We start from the raw sequence: 21,877 nt of genomic DNA, 5'->3' as shown, positions 1-21,877 counted from the left end.
CAACATTTTCAGATTTCCTTCTTAGTGTTAGTGTTTGTTTTGCTTTGTTTTGTTTGTTTGTTTTTCTTTTTCAGCAGGTTTATATTGTCAAACTCAAAAGGAAAGAAAGAAAAAGAAAGAAAGGAAGAAAGAGAGAGAGAGAAAGAAAGAAAGAAGTTTCTTTTTTGTGAAGTACATAATGCTGTACTTCATGGGAAAAGAAGGGGGATGACTCTAATCAATTTCCATTCAGAAGTCTCTTGTTTCTACTCTGAGTACATTTCTATCCATCCACAAGGCAACACATTCTAATACCAGGGAATATACAAATAAAATAACATATGTTAAGATTCTTTAGAGTAAAGTAAGAGATGCATAAATCCACTTTTCCCAATTATAAAATGAATCAATTAATAATGATGTATGTTTTTTAATGAAGCAAATAGTAAAAAAGGAAGAACTATATGTGGAAGACAAATATCATGGAAGACAAAATAACTATTTTCTTTATATTATTACATCCTTTTTCTATATTATTAGGGAGAACCTATTTCTAAGCAAAAGAAATTTTACTTTATATATTAAAGTGTGAACCAACCAATAAATTGCTGCCATTTCTAGAGTTCAAATCTCTTCTAATGTCAAACAACCAGGCATTTGGAAGATAGAGCTATCTCACTTAGGTTAACAGTTTCCTTAAAGTTTTACTGACAAACATGAAAATCTCCTACTAAGTCTGATTGCTCAGAAAAGGTAACCTCAAGAACTGTAGGTTAACGCCCCTCAGATAATCTGCCAGGAGACATGATGATAGATGCCCAGTCAGGTTGCATTGTCTTAGCTCTAACAGCAACCGATTGCTGTGCCTTTGATACCTGTCCATACATAATTCCATTAATGCCCCATAAAAGGCATTCAGAGGAGTTTCCCCTGATAAGAAAGAGAGAGAGAGAGAGAGAGAGAGAGAGAGAGAGAGAGAGAGAGAGAGATTCTGCTTCTTGCCTCTTCAATACTTTTTTCCATGAGTGGAAAAATATACTACCAGGGAGTATTCAAGAGGGACTTCTTCTTTCTTTTCCAAATAGGATTTATAACATGCCAGGAACTCAACACTTTTCAATATTGAAGTATATAATACATTTTAATATTTCACAAAGCAAAAGCTTCAGGTTTAGCAAATAGGAAACATTTTATTTCTTCCATAGTTCTCTGAACCTGTGTTTCACTGAAACTATTATTATTACAATAGATTTTTGACTAGAATTTCTATGTGGGCAAATGCCTGTCCAATAACCAAGAAACAGGAGGTAGCAGAAGTAAGTCTTAATCAAGTAAACAGTCAATGAAGCTGACCACACTTAGAATCACAGTCATACTGGAAAGTGATCATGAAGGCTTAGTGCATTGAGACTGTTGAAAGTAGTCCCTTGCAAGCAGCAGCTGGATCTCAACAGAGGATGAACTGTTGTTGTAAAATTATAAAAATAAAAAAGTATGGTTGTCTTTTACCCTGCTAGGTCCGCACCACAGTGTCCCAAGATATCTGCTAGATATCTTGGTGGAAACACATCCCAGCCGCACACTTTCCTACACTCAAACCCTCACATAAAAGAACACACAACACAATAACCTTTGACCCAATTGGTAAGATATAATTGCCCACTTAAACATACAAAGCCCGGTACCATCCATCCCTTGAGAACATTAATAACAACCTGTAAATACATAGAGCGGAATCTTAAAATCACCTGCCATGGCGGTGATTTTCTGTCTCCCTTTCTGTTCTAGTCTCCTCCTTTTCCTTCAAACTTCTCTCCCGCCCATCCTTCCTTCTCCTCCAATGACAGGCCTCCTTCTATCACACCTGCCCCTCACCTGTACTTTACAAATTCAATAGGGAGGTGGTTCTGGTGAAGTTACCTGAGTTCTGAGAAGGTGACTAGGCAGCTGTCTTGGGGCAGTGGAATTAGCATCAAAATACAGATAACATGAGGGCAAACCACAACACTGAACTAAATGTCATCTGAGGAAATGAACTCCATTTCAGGCCAACAGAAGTCCTATAGTACACATGCAGGCATTTGACCTTCCGAAATATGGAAATTGAGCCATGAATGACAGCTAACAGAAGCAATAGCTACAAGCAGGAACTCCCAAGACTAAGGATATTAGAATTAATAAGCAAAAATGAAAAAAATACATGTAAAAATTTTAAAATGCAAAGACAGTGATACAAAAAAATTACTAGGCAGCAGTTGGCTATCAGGAATCTAGGAACTTTTAATATGTAACAAATGCAAACACAAGCATTGAGAAGAAAATATTGAAAACAATGATTCAAATATTGTCTTAAAGTCCACTTTTCGAGGTATTTTTTAACACTTGGGGTGTTTTGAGCTGGAATGTTAGGAAATTATTTGGCATATTGCAGTAGATAAATGATGATGGAAATATGTAAGAGAAGAATTGTGAAATGAGGTTAGAGATTGGCTAAGATGGTGATATTGAGTAGCAAAATGGTGCACACCCAGATCATGTTGATGTCCATAGAGTCTCTATCATTTATTTTATAGTAAAGAATGTTTGATTTCTTTCCCAAGCCATAAATCAGCAGAGTGCTGTCCCAAGTTACTTATGTTGCGAGCACAGCAGGAAAGAGAATATCACCCTTAACCAAGACAAATGATAGCTACTCAATGGAACGGAAATGTGTGAACTCAGGTCAGGACTGCATCATTCACAGGTTAATAGACATGTAGAGGTCCTTAATGTCACTGCACTTAAGTCCTCACATGGGTAAAATGATAGAATAGGTAAAAATATACAAAACAAACATGCTCTGGAATGACCTCTCAGCTAATAATACGTATGACTCAAGCCTTATTTCTCAAAACAAAGAGAAGGGATTCATGTATAGGTAAATATAAATCAAATTTCATTTATTTTGAAAAAATTAATCCTTTTCTTACATTAAATGAAGAAAGTATAAGTATTACCTTGCATGCTCATAATTAACCATATCATATATTCTTGAAAGCATTACTCTTATATCTATATTATTAAAAATCACCATTTTCACATGACACATTCTTGGGTCCCTTAGAATCAAAACTTTTTCTTATTGTGGGTCAACAATGGGAACATACTTCCTTCTATTTTATTAATGATGCATAAATACAAACCACCTGATTATGGTTAATTTTCTCTCATTAAGTTAGCAATAGCAATGTCTCCAACTCACCTGTTGAAGTAGGAGGGTATTGACAGGTTGCTGTGTACTGCTGCACTCTCTTCTCCTCTATGATCTTTCTCAAACTCAAGGTTCTTTTTGTCAGGTAGAGGAGAACAAGGGAGAAATACAATGACTGGCTTCTGAAAGGGATGGGTTGATGGATGCTGGATGTAAATAAGTGGACTGGTGGACACTACTGAGCAGGAAGGATCTTGATTTGCTTTTAAATATAACACTAGAGAAGGGTCAACTGGCTGGATCTAAACAAAGAAGAAATAAACAAATCTCCATGTCCACCTATAGACACTCACACATACAGAGGCACATATGTTGCAAATATTGATATGCCCCTAAAATAATTTTCTAAAAATGTTAGGGAACATATCATTATGTTTCTCTGTACATTTTTTTCTAGAAAGAAAATAGTTTTTGTAAAAGCACATAACTGAATAAAATCTTTTAAAACACGTGTGTGTGTACATGCATGAGCATGTGAGTTTTCCTGTGCATGTGCGTATGTGCGTGTGTGTATGTGTATGTGAGTAGTTTAAAAATATGCTAATGTATAAAAAACAACATAATAAAAAACAAAAGTGAATGTTCATGTAATTTATATCTATAACTATTAGATTACATGATTAAACACAAAGGTGAAAAGCAAGACTATATTTATTTAGTTCCTCTCATACAAAATGGCAAATAATAAAAAAGTTGACAAAATTCAAAGTTTATAGAAAATATTTGTGAATGAAATATTACAATTATCCTTCTTTCCTAATCTTTCTTGACATACTATTAGTGATAAGAACGAAGAAGAAGAAGAAGAAGAAGAAGAAGAAGAAGAAGAAGAAGAAGAAGAAGAAGAAGAAGAAGAAGAAGAAGAAGGAAGGAGAGAAGAAAGAAAGAAAGAAAGAAAGAAAGAAAGAAAGAAAGAAAGAAAGAAAGAAAGAAAGAAAAAGAAAAAAGTAGGTGGAAGTTTGTCTAGTGCTATCCTGGCTTCTTGTTGAAGGGGAGCCTTGTGAGACACCAAGAGTGCCCTGTCTCCCTATGAAAACTTTCAGGGGTCACAAAACATACCAGTTTGAAACCCTGTCTGACCACCGTCTGAGTTGGATCATCTGCAGGATACCACAACTGGGTCTGACTGAGCCATAGCCTGCAGAGTAGGGATCACCTATGACACAGACTATAGAATATGGTCTGCCCTAAGCACAGACAAGATAGTGGGTACTCTGACCTCCAATGCCTAGTTCATAGCTCCACTACCTTCCTGAGAAGTCCTACTGCCATCAGAATCGTCTAGCCACAACCGAGGAAAACCAGATGCCTAAAGGCGAGCAGAAGAATACAATCAACAAGATCCAGGGCAGTACGGCATCACAATAGCTCAGCTTTCCTGCCTCAGCAAACGCTGAATATACTAATGAAACTGAAGCACAAGAAGAGGATCTTAAATCCACTCTTAAAGATGGTAGAGGCCTTTAAATAGGACATGAATAAAGTCCTTAAGGAAACACAGCAAAATACATTCAAACAGGTAGAGGCATTAAAAAAGAAAGGAAATAAATACAAAGAAATACAGGAAAATGTAATTTAAAAAAGGTAAAGGATATGAATAAAACTGCCCAAGATCAGAAAAGGTAAATTGAATCAATAAAGAAAACATAAATTGAAGGAATCTTGTAGAATGAAAACCTAGGAAAGGGAACAGAATCTACAGACCAACACCAACAGAATAAAGGAGATAGAAGAATCTCAGGTGTAAGGGATATAATAGCAAAAATCAATATATCAGTCAAAGAAAATGCAAAATCTAAAAATTTCATGACAAAAATATCCAGGAAACTTGGGACACTACGAAAATACCATGCCTAATAATAATAAGAGGAGGAGGAGGAAGAGGAGGAGGAGGAGCAGGAGGAGCAGGAGGAGCAGGAGAAGCAGGAGGAGGATTCCCAACTCAAAGGCCCAGAAAACATTTTCAACAAAATCATTGAAGAAAATTTTCCTAAACTTAAAAAAAAAAAAAAAGATGTGCCTATAAACATGCAAGAAGCATACAGAACATAAAACAAAGAAAATACTTCTGTGACATAATAGTGAAAATACTAAATATACATAACAACGAAAAAAATTCAAAGAGGAAGGAAAAGTCCAAGTAACAAGTAACATATGAAGGATGCTTATCAGAATTATACTTGGTTTTTCATATGGGACTCAAAAAGCTAGAAGGACCTTGGAAGAGATCTTACAGATTCCAAAAAGACCATAAAAGTCAGGCCAGCTACTATATTCAGCAAAACATTCAATCAACATGGAAAAGCCAAGATAGTCCATGATAAACCAAATTTTCACCAACCCAGCACTACAGAGTATACTGGAAGGAAAACTCCAAAAAATGAGGTTAACTCTACTCAAGAAAATACAAGAATAAATAATTGCACATTATTAACACAAATAGAAGAGAAACACACATATAATTACACATGAACACACATATAACAACTGGAAACATTAAAATAGCCAATACTAAGAATCATTAATCATTAACATCTCTCAACATTAATAGACTGAATACCTCAGTAAGAAGGCAGAGACTAACAGAATGGATGCATAAACAGAATCTATCATTCTACTATAAACAAGAAACACATCTCCGCAATCTGTATCTTAATATAAAATGCTAGAAATAAGTTTCCCAAGCAAATGGACCCAAAAAAAAACAAGCTGGAGTAGTCGCTCTAATATCTAATAAAATGGACTTTCAACCAAAAGTAATCAAGTAATAAAAAGAAATGTGAAAGGACACTTCATACTCATCAAAGAAAAAAAATCCACCAAAAATCCACCTCAATTCTGAACATCTATGTCCCAAATGCAAAGACACCCACATTCTTAAAAGAAACATTACTAAACTTAAGTCATGTATCAACCTCTAACACATTAACACCCACTCTTACCAACTGACAGGTCATCGAGACAGAAACTAAACAAAGAAATAAACTTACGCAGGTTATGATTCAAATGAACGTAACAGGCATATATGGAACATTTCACCCACACAAAAGAATATACATTGTTCTAAGCATTTCACAAAGCTTTCTCAAAAATTGACAATATACTTTGTCACAAAGGAAACTTGAACAGATAAAAAGAACTGAAATAACTCCATTAATTTTATCAGATTATCATGGATTAGAGCTGTCTTATCAACAACAGAAACAACAGAAACCCTACGTAATCATGGAAATTGAAAAATTCTCTACTCAGTGATCACTGGATCAGGAAAAAAATAAAGAAATAAATTAAAAGGGCTTTCTAGAACTCAATAAAAATGAAGGCACAACCTACCTGAATATATGGGGGACACTATGAAAATACTGCTAAGAGGAAAATTCATAGCACCAAGTGTACTCATAAAGCATTTGGAAGTTCTCATACAAACAAAGTAAAAATACATCTGAAGGCTCTAGAAGAAAAATGAAAAAAATCATGCACATGCAGGAGGATTAGAATAAATGGCAGGAAATAATTAAATTCAGGCATGAAATCAAACAGTGAGAAACAAGGAGAACAATACAAATAATCAGAGAAACCATGAGCTGGTTCTTAAAAAACAAACAAACAACAAAAAACAACAACAACAGCAGCATAGACAAATCCTTTGCTAAATAAACTGAAAGGCAGAGAGACACTATCCAGATTAACAAAATCAGATTTGAAAAGGGAGCTATAACAACAGATACTGAGGAAATTCAAAAAATCATTAGGTCTTACTTCGAAAGCTTGTACTCCACAAAATTAAAAATTTAAATGAGATGGATGGTTTTCTAGACAGATACCAATTACCAAAGCTATATCAATATTGGGTAAACTATCTGATTAGTCCTAAAACCACTAAAGAAATAGAAGCAGTTATTAAAAGTCTCCCAATCAAAAAAAGCCCTAGACAAGATGGTTTGAGTGTGAAATTCTTCTAGACTTTCAGAGAACTAATACCAAAACTCCTTAAATTATTCTACAAAATAGCAAAGAAGGAATATGGCTAAACTCATTCTGTGAGGCCATGGTCACCCTGATGCCTAAACTACACAAAGATTCAACAAACAAAGAGAAATTCAGACCAATTTTCCGTATGGACATTGAGGCAAAAACACTTAAAATTCTTGCAACCCAAATCCAAGAACACATCAAAGACATCATACACCATGATGAAGTAGGTTTCATTCCAGGGATGTAGGGGTGGCTCAATATATGAAAATCCATCAACATAAACTACCGTATAAACAAACTGAAAGAAAAAGAAACCACATGATCATCTCACTTGATGTCAAAAGAGCATTTGACAAACTCCTACACCCCTTCATGATGAAAGTCTTAGAGAGAGCAGGGTTACAAGATTCATACTTAAACACAATAAAGACAATATACACCGAGCCAATAGCCAACATCAGATTAAAAGAATAGAAATTTACTATGAAAGACAGAAGATCCTGGACAGATGTCATACAGACCCTAAGAGAACACAAATGCCAGCCCAGGTTACTGTATCCAGCAAAACTCTCAATTAACATAGATGGAGAAACCAAGATTTTCCATGACAAAACCAAATTTACACAATATCTTTCTCCAAATCCAGCCCAACAAAGGATAATAAATGGTAAAGCCCAACACATGAGGCAAGCTACACCCTAGAAAAAGCAAGAACTAATTGTTTTGCAAAAAAACAAAGAGAAGACAAGCACAAAAACAAAATCTCATATCCAAACACGAATGTAAGAGGAAGCAACAAACACTGTGCCTTAATGTCTCTCAACATCAATGAACTCAATTCCCAATAAAAAGACACAGAGTAACAAACTGGATATTCCATGAGGACCCTACATTTTGGGCCTCCAGGAAGCATACCTCAGAGACAAAGACAAATACTACCTCAGAGTAAAAGGCTGGAAAACAACTTTCCAAGCAAATGGTGTAAAGAAGCAAGCTGGGGTAGCCATTCTAATATTGAATAAAATCTATTTTCAACCAAAACTCATCAAAAAATATAAGGAAGGACACTTCATATTCATCAAAGGAAAAATCCACCAAGATGAACTTTCAATCCTAAATATCTGTGCTCAAAATATAAGGGAACCTACATACATAAAAGAAACCTTACTAACACTCAAAGCACACATTCTATCTCACACAATAATAGTAGGAGATTTCAACACCCCCACTCATCAATGAACAGATTATGGAAACAGAAATTAAACAGAGACATAGACAGACTAAGACAAATCATGAACCAAATGGATTTAACAGATATTTATAGAACATTCTATCCTAAAATAAAAGGATATACCTTCTTCTTACTACCTCATGGTACTTTCTCCAAAATTGACCATATAATTGGTCATAAAACAGGCTTCAACAGATACAGAAAGATAGAAATAAACCCATGTGTCCTATAAGACCACCATAGGCTAAAGGTGGCCTTCAATAACAATAAGGAAATAATGTCCACATATACATGGAAGTTGAACAATGCTCTACTCAACGATAACCTGGTCAAGGAAGAAATAAAGAAAGAAATTAAAGACTTCTTAGAATTTAATGAAAATGAAGATACAACATACCCAAACTTAAGGGACACAATGAAAGCTGTGCTAAGAGGAAAACTCATAACTCTGAGTGCCTACAGAAAGAAACAGGAGAGAGCATATATCAGCAGATTGACAGCACACCTAAAAGCTCTAGAACAAAAAGAAGCAAATACACCCAGGAGGAGTAGAAGACAGGAAATAATCAAACTCAGAGCTGAAATCAGCCAAGTAGAAACAAAAAGGACCATAGAAAGAATCAACAGAACCAAAAGTTGGTTCTTTGAGAAAATCAAAAAGATAGATAAACCCTTAGCCAGACTAACGAGAGGACACAGAGAGTGTGTCCAAATTAACAAAATCAGAAATGAAAAGGGAGACATAACTACAGAATCAGAGGAAATTCAAAAAATCATCAGATCCTACTACAAAAGCCTATATTCAACAAAACTTGAAAATCTGCAGGAAATGGACAATTTCCTAGACAGATACAAGCTACCAAAATTAAATCAGGAAAAGAGAAACCATTTAAACAACCCCATAACTCCTAAAGAAATAGAAGCAATCATTAAAAGTCTTCCATCCAAAAAGAGCCTAGGTCCAGATGGGTTCAGTGCAGAATTCTATCAGATCTTCATAGAAGACCTCATACCAATACTATCCAAACTATTCCACAAAATTGAAACAGATGGAGTGCTACTGAATTCCTTCTATGAAGCCACAATTACTTATACCTAAAACACAAAGACCCAACAAAGAAAGAGAACTTCAGACCAATTTATCTTATGAACATCGACACAAAGATACTCAATAAAATTCTTGCAAACCAAACCCAAGAGCACATCAAAACAGTGATCCATCATGATCAAGTAGGTTTCATTCCAGGCATGCACAGATGGTTAATATATGGAAAACCATCAACATAATCCATTATGTAAACAAATTGAAAGATAGAAAGAACATGATCATTTCACTAGATGCTGAGAAAGCATTTGACAAAATTCAACACCCCTTCATGATAAAAGTACTGGAAAGAACAGGAATTCAAGGCGCATAGCTAAACTTAGTAAAAGCCATACACAGCAAACTAGTAGCTAATATTAAACTAAATGGAGAGAAACTTGAAGCAATCCCACTAAGATCAGAGACTGGACAAGGCTGTGCACTCTCTCCCTACTTATTCAATATAGATCTTGAAGTCCTAGCCAGAGCAATTAGACAACAAAAGGAGTTCAAAGGGATATACATTGGAAAGGAAGAAGTTAAACTATCACTATTTGCAGATGATATGATAGTATATTTAAATGATTACAAAAGTTCCACCAGAGAACTACTAAACCTGATAAACACCTTCAGCAAAGTGGCTGGGTATAAAATTAACTCACATAAATCAGTAGTCTTCCTATACACAAAAGAGAAACAAGCTGAGAAAGAAATTAGGGAAATGACACCCTTCATAATAGTCTCAAATAATATAAAATACCTCGGTGTGACTTTAACCAAGCAAGTAAAAGATCTGTATGCTAAGAACTTCAAGCCTCCAAAGAAAGAAATTGAAGATCTCAGAAGATGGAAAGATCTCCCATGCTCATGGATTGGCAGGATTAATATAGTAAAAATGGCCAAAGGGATCAACAGATTCAATGCAATCCCTATCAAAATTCCAATCCAATTCTTCATAGAGTTAGAAAAAACAATTTGCAAATTCATCTGGAATAACAAAAAACCCAGGATAGCTAAAACTGTTCTCAACAATAAAAGAAATTCCAGGGGAACACTATCCCTGAACTCAAGCAGTATTACAGAGCAATAGTGATAAAAACAGTATGGTATTGGTAAAGAGACAGGCAGATAGACCAGTGGAATAGAATTGAAGACCCAGAAATGAACCCGCACACCTATGGTCACTTGATTTTTGACAAAGGGCCAAAACCTTCCAATGGATAAAAGACAGCATTCTCAGCAAATGGTGCTGGTTCAACTGGAGGTCAGCATGTAGAAGAATGCAGATCAATGCATTCTTATCACACTGTATAAAGCTTAAGACCAAGTGGATCAAGGACCTCCACATCAAACCAGATATACTCAAACTAATAGAAGAAAAAGTGGGGAAGAATCTCGAACACATGGGAACTGGAGAAAATTTCCTGAACAAAACACCAATGGCTTATGCTCTAAGATCAAGAATCGACAATGGGATCTCATAAAACTACAAAGCTTCTGTAAGGCAAAGGACACTGTTGTTAAGACAAAATGGCAACCAACAGGTTTGGAAAAGATCTTTACCAATCCTACAACTTATAGCAGGCTCATATCCAAAATATACAAAGAACTCATGAAATTAGACTGCAGAGAGACAAATAACCCTACTAAAAATGGTGTTCAAAGCTAAACAAAGAATTCACAGCTGAGGAATTCCAAATGGCTGAGAAGCACATAAAGAAATGTTCAACATCTTTAGTCATAATGCAAATCAAAACAACCCTGAGATTCCAACTCTCACCAGTCAGAATGGCTAAGATCAAAAACTCCGGAGACAGCAGATGCTGGCTAGGATGTGGAGAAAGGAACACTCCTCCATTGTTGGTGGGATTGCAGACTGGTACAAGCACTCTGGAAATCAGTCTGGAGATTCCTCAGAAAATTGGACACTGAACTACTTGAGGACCCAGCTATACCCCTCTTGGGCATATACCCAAAAGATGTTCCAACATACAACAAAGACACATCCTCCACTATGTTCATAGCAGCCTTATTTATAATAGCCAGTAGCTGGAGAGAACCCAGATGACCTTCCACAGAAGAATGGATGCAGAAAATGTTGTATATCTGCACGATGGAATACTACTCAGATATCAAAAACAATGATTTTATGAAATTCATAGGCAAACTGATGGAACTGGAAAATATCATCCTGAGTGAGGTAACCCAATCACAGAGAAACACACATGGTATGCACTGATTAATAAGTAGATATTAGCCTAAATGCTCAAATTACCCTAAATGCACAGAACACATGAAACTTGGCTGACCAATATGCGGATGCTTTACTCCTTCTTTAAAAGGGGAAAAAGAATACCCTTGGGAGGGGATAGGGAGGCAAAGTTTAGAACAGAGACTGAAGGAATGCCCATTCAGAGCCTGTCCCACTTGTGGACCATAGATATACAGCCACCAAACTAGATAAGATGGATAAACAAAGAAATGCAGACTGACGGGACCAAACGTAGATCTCTCCTGAGAGACACAGCCAGAATAAGGCAAATACATATGCGAATGCCATCATTAAGCCACGGAACTGAGAACAGGACCCCCGTTGAAGGATTCAGAGAAAGGACTGAAAGAGCTTTAAGGAGTTTGTGACCCCATGAACAAAAATGCCAACCAACCAGAGCACCCAGGAACTAAGCCAATACCCAAAGACTATACATTGACTGACCCTGAGCTCCAACTGCATAGTTAGCAATGAATAGCCCAGTAAGGGCACCAGTGGAAGGGGAATCCTTTGGTCCTGTGATTGAACCCCCAGTGAATGGGATTCTTGGGGGGAGGGTGGTAATGGGGGGAGGATGGGGAGGTGAACACTCATATAGAACGGGAGGGGGAGGGGCTAGGGGGATGTTGACCTGGAAACTGGGAAATTGAATTACAATTGAAATGTAAATAAGAAATACCCAATTTATTAAAGAGGGAGGAAGAAAATAAAGAAAAGAGAACTTTAAAGCATTTCCAATAACATCAGGGACAAGAATGCCCAATATCCCCACATCTATTCAATATAGTACTTGAAGTTCTAGCTAGAGCAATAGGACAACTAAAGGAGATCGAGGTGATACAAATTGGAAAAGAGGAAGTCAAAGGATCACTATTCACAAATGTTATTATGGTATTCATAAGTGACTCCAAATATTTCATCAGAGAACTCACATAGATGAGTTAAAAAAAATGCTTGAATCCATTATACCCCATGGTGTGGAGGGATCACATTCAAGGAGCAGAGATGACCCTAGGTTGAAGCAAAGGATAAGTTGATAGTTAAGAGTTTCTCAAGCTTGAACTTCTCAACAATAAATGAAAATTAATTAATTTTTGTAACTTAAATCCTCACACATGTATAATAAACAGTCATCCTATCTTCACAATTTTAATTGCTGGTGGCTGGACTCTCGCCATCTTTGGCTAAAATAATTTTGATTATTTTTTTTACTAGAATGAATTTTATATATTGATCTTGTCTAGAAGTTTCTATGCTATTTTACAGATCTCCAAGGAATAGAATTTTATTACTTGGATATTTTTCACTAAGATTGTGCATATGTACTGTCAGAAAAATTCTTCTTTCTAACAAATCACATCTTCAGATGCCACAATAAAAATCAGTGTTTCTTTTTGCAGTAGAAACAGAAAACTACAGAATATACAGTTTCTTCCTTGAGTATATATTTATACTCAAATAAATAATCATACATTCAACTACATATTCAAATTTCTATTCTTACAAAATGGAACTGAGTCCATAAATGAAAGTGTATAATCACCAATGCCTTCAATGAAGATACAGTCTAAGAAGCAATCTGTTCTATTCATGCTTCCCCAAATACCAGCTAGACTCCACCCAGCATGAGTGGAAAATAGCACATGTACACACAAACATTTCAGGGTTATTCACAATGGAAAATAATCTATCATTTGAGAGCTGACTAAGGGAAACATTTCACAATATCACGGTTGGGAAAATTCTGAGCACAATCATTCTTCTTCAGTGGCCAGAGGGAAAGTAGTGAGAAGAAAGGTCTCCTGGGAACAAGTGGAGGTTGCTGAGCACCGAGACCACATTTGGCAGATACTGGGGGAAAATAAAAAGGCTTTGAGAACTAGGATGTTGAAATGTCATAGAACCCACATAAAACGTTGGAAGGTATCCAGAACCCAAAGGTTCTTACCCTAAAACCAGTGATAACTGTTATTAGCCTACGATGTAATGTACAGTTTTTAAATAAACAATGGTCCTCTTAATTTTACTTGTGACTCAATTAATTCAGTCACAAAATGTTTTTCAAGCCCATCTTGGAAAGACATTTGTACTGTGACCAGTTTCTAAAGCACTTGTATAAAGGACACACAGACTTGCCAAGATTTAGAAGCCTACTCTAGAGCAATGCTGATCAGACATTCATATTCACAGGAACTAGTCTAAATCTAACACATATTAGTTGCATGAATAAGGGTCATAAGAACAGACTTAGCTCTATAATTTGATTATATAACCTTGGTTTGATTTATAAACAAACCAAAAGGACAGAATGTGTTAACAAGATTTTAACATGTTTTCTTCTCTGTCCTCATCAAGTAAGAAATATTTGCATATGAAAAGGCAAACATTTTAGTTAGTTAGAAATAAATAAGGTAGCTCACAGAAAACACTTAACTCAAGTCCTCATTAACTCTAAAATACTAAATTTTGTAATTCTAGATTCTGTCTCAGCAACATTTGATTTTGTGATATAGAAACTTTTAATATTATTACAGTAAAGTCTGTTTCAAATAGTGATAACTTATCAACAACTTGCTTATATTCAGGCTTTCCCCCTTCTTCTTAAGTACTCTGTTTATTTAATATTTGAAATCCTATCCGGCAGACATTATTATATTATTATCAAATCAAAATTGGAATCACAAAGAGGTGCATTGATTCATCTAATTTCACACTTCAGACAAATATGGGAACAAGAGATTTTTCTCTACTTCCCACATCTTAACTAATAAATCCTGATTACGCTCTACATTGAGAGATTATGTCTCTCTGTTCTCTCCCTCTCTCCCTCTCTCCCTCTCCCCCTCTATCCCTCTCTCTTTGGGAAGACAGGCCCATGCACATACTCATGCATGTGTGCTTTTGCTTTCAATAAAGATTCGCCAAAACTTTCATTTTCCTGACTTTCTATCTTTAAATCATCAGGAAAAAATGTCTATTCTGGCAATCCTAAAGGACCTCACCATAAAGGCATCATTCTCCTCTCAGTTAAGCAAACTGTTTAGTTTATTTAAAAAAAAAAAAGATTAACCACTGTCATTCGTTATCTGGCAGTCAACCTGCTGTAGGATGTGCAAGGGCGCAGTAATGTAACAAGAGACTTGAGGGTCAGCCCCATCACTCAGCACAGCAAGATACCTATAGAACAAAAAAAAGTGAGCTTCATTTTCCAACTGTTGTATCCATGCATCGTACAGCCAAACACAGAAAGACATAGAGTGTGAGGAACATTGCTTTGATATGAACCTTACTTCTCCCATTGATTAAATCTTCAATCAAAAAGATGCTCAATCTCAATATGCCACAATTTCCTGCATTATAGGTGAAAATAATATCTACATCACAGGGAAGATTTGAGTTGAACATTCATTTCTACCATAGATACAAACAACTATGCCTCTACATTGTAGGGAAGTTACCTATACTGTACTAGTTATGGTAGCTAAATACATGAACTATAATTGTTCTTGACTAATTGTTTTATCAAAGTGATTGATTTATTCCTCACTTTTATTCAACATATTATAAAATTCAGTGATTAACCATGTTTTTTAAATAAACTAGTTTGTTTAACTGTGAAAGGAGTGATGTGTTTAATGATAAGGTAGATCCTTTAGGATTGCCAGATGGATTCTTTTTTCTGATAATTTAAACATGAAAAGTCAGGGAAAGGAAAGGTTGAGCTAATCTTTATTGAAAACAAAATCACACATGCATGTGCATGTGTTTCTCTCCCCATAAAGACAGGGAGTGGGAGGAGAAAGAGGGAGAGAACAAAGAGACAGAATTTCAGGATAGTGGGTAATTAGACTATATGTATTAGGGGTAGAGAGGATTCCTTTTCTTCCTCAGATATGGCTAGTTTGGGTTAGTGTGCGACACCACATCATCCTACAAGAAAAGCTAATTCATCCTTTCATAGGAGGTCAATTCCCACCTTCCACCTGTCCTAGGAAATTTGAAAACTCTGAACACTTCCTTCCAGAGAGAAAAAGGTCCCCATGTCCTTGAATTGGAGAGGAAGAAGAATGAGGAAGTTGCCTGTTTTAAATGTTTGCATATAAAGTACATTAATCTACCCAAAGCCTCTTTTTTTTTTCTTTTTTTGTTTTTTATTAACTTGAATATTTCTTATATACATTTCGAGTGTTATTCCCTTTCCCGGTTTCCGGGCAAACATCCCCTTCCCCCCTCCCCTTCCTTATGGGTGTTCCCCTCCCCACCCTCCCCCCATTGCCGCCCTCCCCCCCCAACAGTTACCCAAAGCCTCTTATTTGTCTGCCTGTCTGCCTACCTGCCAGGGATCTGTATGACTCCTATTCCCTCAAGAAGAAGTGATAAATATGGGATACAGAAATTGTCCAGGTACATTAGATCATGTAGTGATGTTTACTGAAGTGTGTGTGTGTGTGTGTGTGTGTGTGTGTGTGTGTGTGTGTGTGTGTGTATACACATGAGTGTACATGCACATGCACAGGCACACAAATGCACATACACATGCATATGTATTATTCTTCTTAAATAGGAAAAGATTATTTCTAATCCTGAGATCCTCAGCTGAGGAATTTAACTATTTTATACCTCTTCAATATTATCTTTACAAAGATTTTTAGAGACTTATAAATTTAAATTCAAATTTGAAACAAGGCATTTCCAGTGTGTTCATAAATATCATAACCACTTAGACTAGTCAATATTCTAATGCTTTGGGTGGGTCAGATTTTATGCTACATAGTTTTGCTAAATTTTAATATCTTTTATGTCAAGTGCTACTATCTTTACTATTTTACACATAGGGAAATTGAGGCTGAGATTTTACCTTGCTACAAATCGTATAGATATTCAGTTTTTGAACTAGTAGTTGACTCTATGCATCTTTAGTGTGGAAGTGAAAGTTCTCAAGTATTGTCATTACTTTCTCAAATCTTCTCTAAAAAATGTTCAATCCATCTATTATAACTTGAAACTGATATTTAATCTATGATCATCGGAAGTTTGAATGAAATAAAATTGTTAAACATCTTTAATAATAATGTACCCAAATCAACTGTACATTCAGTAATGATTTGATCCCTATGTTAAAACCATCAAATTGGAGTTCCCCTTTGATGTTGTTCAATTCACATCAGAGAAGTAATTTTAGCAAAGACACTGTTGACAATCAATAAGGGGACTCTATGTATAACATAGGACCATCTTCTCATTTATATGTTAATAAAGTTTTAGCTCCTTTTCATTTATTGTTGAATAAAATTTTAAATATAACTTCATAAAGAATGTAGTAAAATGCTTAATTCATAAATATATGTATACAATCCTAAACCTAAAAAAGTTATCTAGCATGCTGACCTGCTTAACTTTTTGTTTATAGAGATGAGAATTCAGAGAAAGATAAAAAAATTCATCAAGTGATTCAGTAAACTAGATTCATATAACTTCAAGAATGCTCTCTTCTCTTTCCTAGAAAACATCTCAATACACCCACTACTACAAGGCATGGTTCCCAAATGACAAATAAATTGGATAGGAGATTTGTAAATAGGTCTGTTCTCCACAGTACTAATCAAATATGACTTGTCTTGTTGTGAAGTAGATCACTTTAGTTTAGCTTTTTCCCAATTTGTGTACATACTAGTACAGCAACTCCAAAAGATGAGGCTTTTGGAAAATTATTGTTGAGGAGCCACAACAGTTTCTAAGCAAGGCTTTGTTTATTGCATTTACTTTTACGTGGTCTGATAGCTTCCTAAGCCCAGGGACCTGCAATGGAGAGTCATCTCTGTAAATATGCAAGCCAAGCAGAACTGGTTCAATGCCTCAAAGAGGAAGTCACTAACCAGAGAACACCTAAAGGAGGTGTTAGAGGGAGTGGTGCTAGATCACTAGATGGTGTTTTGAGTCATTTGTGAAAGGGAGGCTATGAAGTGTCAGTGTTTTTCTTCAAAAAATCACTGTGGTTTTGGAAATCACATCTTGACTACTTTAGAAGTTGCATTAAGTTCTCTTTGCTGTGGGTATATTGCACCCTTTTTTCATTTTTATAAAATCCCATGATCAATTTAAGCAAAGAACTTCCAAAAGTACTTGGTAAAGAACAAATACTTGGACTTGGTGATGTTTTTCCAGGAACAATGTTGTGTGTCTCCCCATCCTATTATGCAGAGATGGATACAGGTAAAGAACAGTATTGAGAAGGGGTAGGAGAGTGAAAGTCACTGGTTATGACATCAAATAGTACATTAACATTTAGCTGAGTGTCATCACTTGCAGAAGAACCCAATCCCAGGCTGTTCAGTTACTATCTCATTTGCCACCAAATACCCCAAAGAAGGAGATAGTATTCTTCTAAGTAAGTGACTACTACCAAAAAAAAAAAAAAAACCCACAGAGATAAAAAGAAAGCAAAAAGAGAACATGAAGCAAGTTACCCACTGTCAAAAAATTCGTTAATAATAAGACCACAAATAAAAATGAATTTTCCTGTTTTTCAAATATTTCTGACTGAGTCACATTGCTAAGGAAACTGTTGTATCTATCTAAAAACATATTGTTTGATATACCAATCTAGACAAATCAAAAATTATTTTTCTCCCATTTTTATTTCATGGAGTTTTAGAGAAGCTGAAGAAAACAAATAACAAAACAAAATAAAAAATCCTGGCAATTTTATAAGATTTAACTGGTGAGAACAAAATCATTTATCTTTAAGAACCCTTAAAAGTCCACCATATGTCTCCTGGAGTTCAGAAGACAAAGTTTAAAGATTGATGAGAATTATCTTTTTATATATATGTATATATATATATATATATGATATAACAAGTATATATAGTATTTATATAATCAGATTAGCTAATTGTTTTTTTAATATTTTAACATTCCAAAATCACTTTTTCATCACAAATTTAATTTTATTATATATAAGTGTTTATGTTCTGAACAAGTTTTGTAAATACTTTCATAACTAATTGCTTTTCCTTTAAAGCACTACTTAATATCCATGTTTCCTAGAATTATGAAAAATACAATGATATTAGCAATAGCAACCTCATACATTTCTGTGGGGATATTTAACCCAAATCACTGGTTTGCAGTAACTTTTGGAGATATTATATTAAAATATAAAACTTGATGGTATATTCCCTCATAAAACATGTTGAGATTTTACTCCATATTTGATTCTTTTAAGTGCCTTTGCAGAAACTGATTAGATTATAAATAACACTGTTCTCATGAATGGGACTAGTATTATTAATAAAAGCCTTGAAGCTGGTTTGACCCTTATACCATTTGAGAATGCACGAAAGGGGGTGCCATCTATATATCAGTAAGCTCTCAGTAGCCACTGACTCTCCTGTGCCTTTCTTTCCTCTGTCTCCAGAACTGTGAGAAATCAACTTCATTCATTCAAAACAATCCACTTTATCACCATAGCAGCAGGATTAAGATGTTTAGAGACAGGTTGGAGGTAACTTAACTCAGTGGTTAAGAGCACTGACTACAACAGATCTTCCTGGTTGCTATCCATGCGGAGAGCTAGTAGGCAGCACCCCACGAGCCTACTAGCCTCGGGACCACAGGTAAGACAAACCTTCCTGCTCCAAGCGACCTGCCTGGTGAACTCAACACACAGGCCCCACAGGAACAGCTGAAGACCTGTAGATAGAAAAACTACAGGCCCGAAAAGCAGAACACTCTGTTCCCATAACTGGCTGAAAGAAAAACAGGAAAAACAGGTCTACAGCACCCTGACACACAGGCTTATAGGACAGTCTAGCCACTGTCAGAAATAGAAGAACAAAGTAACACTAGAGATAATCTGATGGCCAGAGGCAAGCGCAGGAATCCAAGCAGCAGAAACCAAGACTACATGGCATAATCGGAGCCCAATTCTCCCACCAAAGCAAACATGGAATATCCAAACACACCAGAAAAGCAAGATCTAGTTTCAAAATCATATTTCATCATGATGCTGGAGGACTTGAAGAAAGACATGAAGAACTCCCTTAGAGAAACACAGGAAAACATTAATAAACAAGTAGAAGCCTACAGAGAGGAATCGCAAAAATGTCTGAAAGAATTCCAGGAAAACATAAATAAAGAAGTAGAAGCCCATAGAGAGGAGACACAAAAATCCCTGAAAGAATTCTAGGAAAACACAATCAAACAGTTGAAGGAATTAAAAAATGGAAATAGAAGCAATCAAGTAAGAACACATGGAAACAACCCTGTATATAGAAAACCAAAAGAAGAGACAAGGAGCTGTAGATACGAGTTTCACCAACAGGATACAAAAGATGGAAGAGAGAATCTCAGGAGCAGAAGATTCCATAGAAATCAATGACTCAACTGTCAAAGATAATGTAAAGCGGAAAAAGCTACTGGTCCAAAACATACAGGAAATCCAGGACTCAATGAGAAGATCAAACCTAAGGATAATAGGTATAGAAGAGAGTGAAGACTCCCAGCTCAAAGGACCAGTAAATATCTTCAACAAAATCATAGAAGAAAACTTCCCTAACCTAAAAAAAGAGATACCCATAAACATACAAGAAGCCTACAGAACTCCAAATAGATTGGACAGAAAAGAAACACCTCCCGTCACATAATAGTCAAAACACCAAACGTAAAAATAAAGAAAGAATATTAAAAGCAGTAAGGGAAAAAGGTCAAGTAACATATAAAGGCAGACCTATCAGAATAACACCAGACTTCTCGCCAGAGACTATGAAAGCCAGAAGATCCTGGACAGATGTCATACAGACCCTAAGAGAACACAAATGCCAGCCCAGGTTACTGTATTCTGTAAAACTCTCAATTAATATAGATGGAGAAACAAAGATATTCCATGACAAAACCAAATTTACACAATATCTTTCTACGAATCCAGCACTACAAAGGATAATAAATGGTAAAGCCCAACATAAGGAGGCAAGCTATACCCTAGAAGAGGCAAGAAACTAATCATCTTGGCAACAAAACAAAGAGAAGAAAAGCACACAAACATAACCTCATATCCAAATATGAATATAACAAGAAGCAATAATCACTATTCCTTAATATCTCTCAACATCAATGGTCTCAACTCCCCAATAAAAAGACATAGATTAACAAACTGGATACACAACGAGGACCCTGCATTCTGCTGCCTACAGGAAACACACCTCAGAGACAAAGACAGACACTACCTCAGAGTGAAAGGCTGCAAAACAAATTTCCAAGCAAATGGTCAGAAGAAGCAAGCTGGAGAAGCCATTCTAATATCAAATAAAATCAATTTCAACTAAAAGTCATCAAAAAAGATAAGGAAGGACACTTTATTCATCAAAGGAAAAAATCACCAGGATGAACTCTCAATCCTAAATATCTATGCCCCAAATACAAAGGAACCTACATACATAAAAAGAAACCTTTTCTAAAGCTCAAAACACATAGCACCTCACACAGTAATAGTAGGAGATTTCAACACCCCACTCTCATCAATGGACAGATCATGGAAAAACAAATTAAACAGAGACGTAGACAGATTAAGAGAAGTCATGAGCCAAATGGACTTAACAGATATTAATAGAACATTCTATCCTAAAGCAAAAGGATATACCTTCTTCTCAGCTCCTCATGGTACTTTCTCCAAAATTGACCATAGAGTTGGTCAAAAAACGGGCCTCGACAGGTACAGAAAGATAGAAATAATCCCATGCGTGCTATCAGACCACCACGGCCTAAAGCTGGTCTTCAATAACAATAAGGGAAGAAGGCCCACATATATGTGGAAATTGAACAATGCTCTACTCAATGATAACCTGGTCAAGGAAGGAATAAAGAGAGAAATTAAAGACTTTTTAGAATTTAATGAAAATGAAGGTACAACATACCCAAACTTATGGGACACAATGAAAGCTGTGCTAAGAGGAAAACTCATAGATCTGATTGCCTGCAGAAAGAAACAGGAGAAAGCATTTGTCTGCAGCTTGACAGCACACCTAAAAGCTCTAGGACAGAAAGAAGCAAATACACCCAGGAGAGTAGAAGGCAGGAAATGATCAA

The 21,877-nt window shown here is 35.8% G+C and overlaps 1 protein-coding gene across 1 annotated transcript in view; it reads right to left on the bottom strand.

Annotated features, from left to right (window-relative positions):
- The window catches only part of Dthd1 (death domain containing 1), a 41,719-nt gene that overhangs the window by 18,654 nt on the left and 1,188 nt on the right, over positions 1–21,877 (bottom strand). Inside the window, 3 exon segments of the mRNA XM_032915893.1 lie at positions 3,221–3,471; positions 4,289–4,329; positions 14,862–14,968. Of these exon segments, the coding sequence (XP_032771784.1) occupies positions 3,221–3,471; positions 4,289–4,329; positions 14,862–14,968 (399 nt within the window).

Source organism: Rattus rattus, chromosome 11 (genome assembly GCF_011064425.1).
Source record: "Rattus rattus isolate New Zealand chromosome 11, Rrattus_CSIRO_v1, whole genome shotgun sequence".
Taxonomy (NCBI): Eukaryota; Metazoa; Chordata; class Mammalia; order Rodentia; family Muridae; genus Rattus; species Rattus rattus.
The sequence above is the reverse complement of the archived record's forward strand: the minus strand, read 5'-3'. Positions and strand labels throughout refer to the sequence as shown.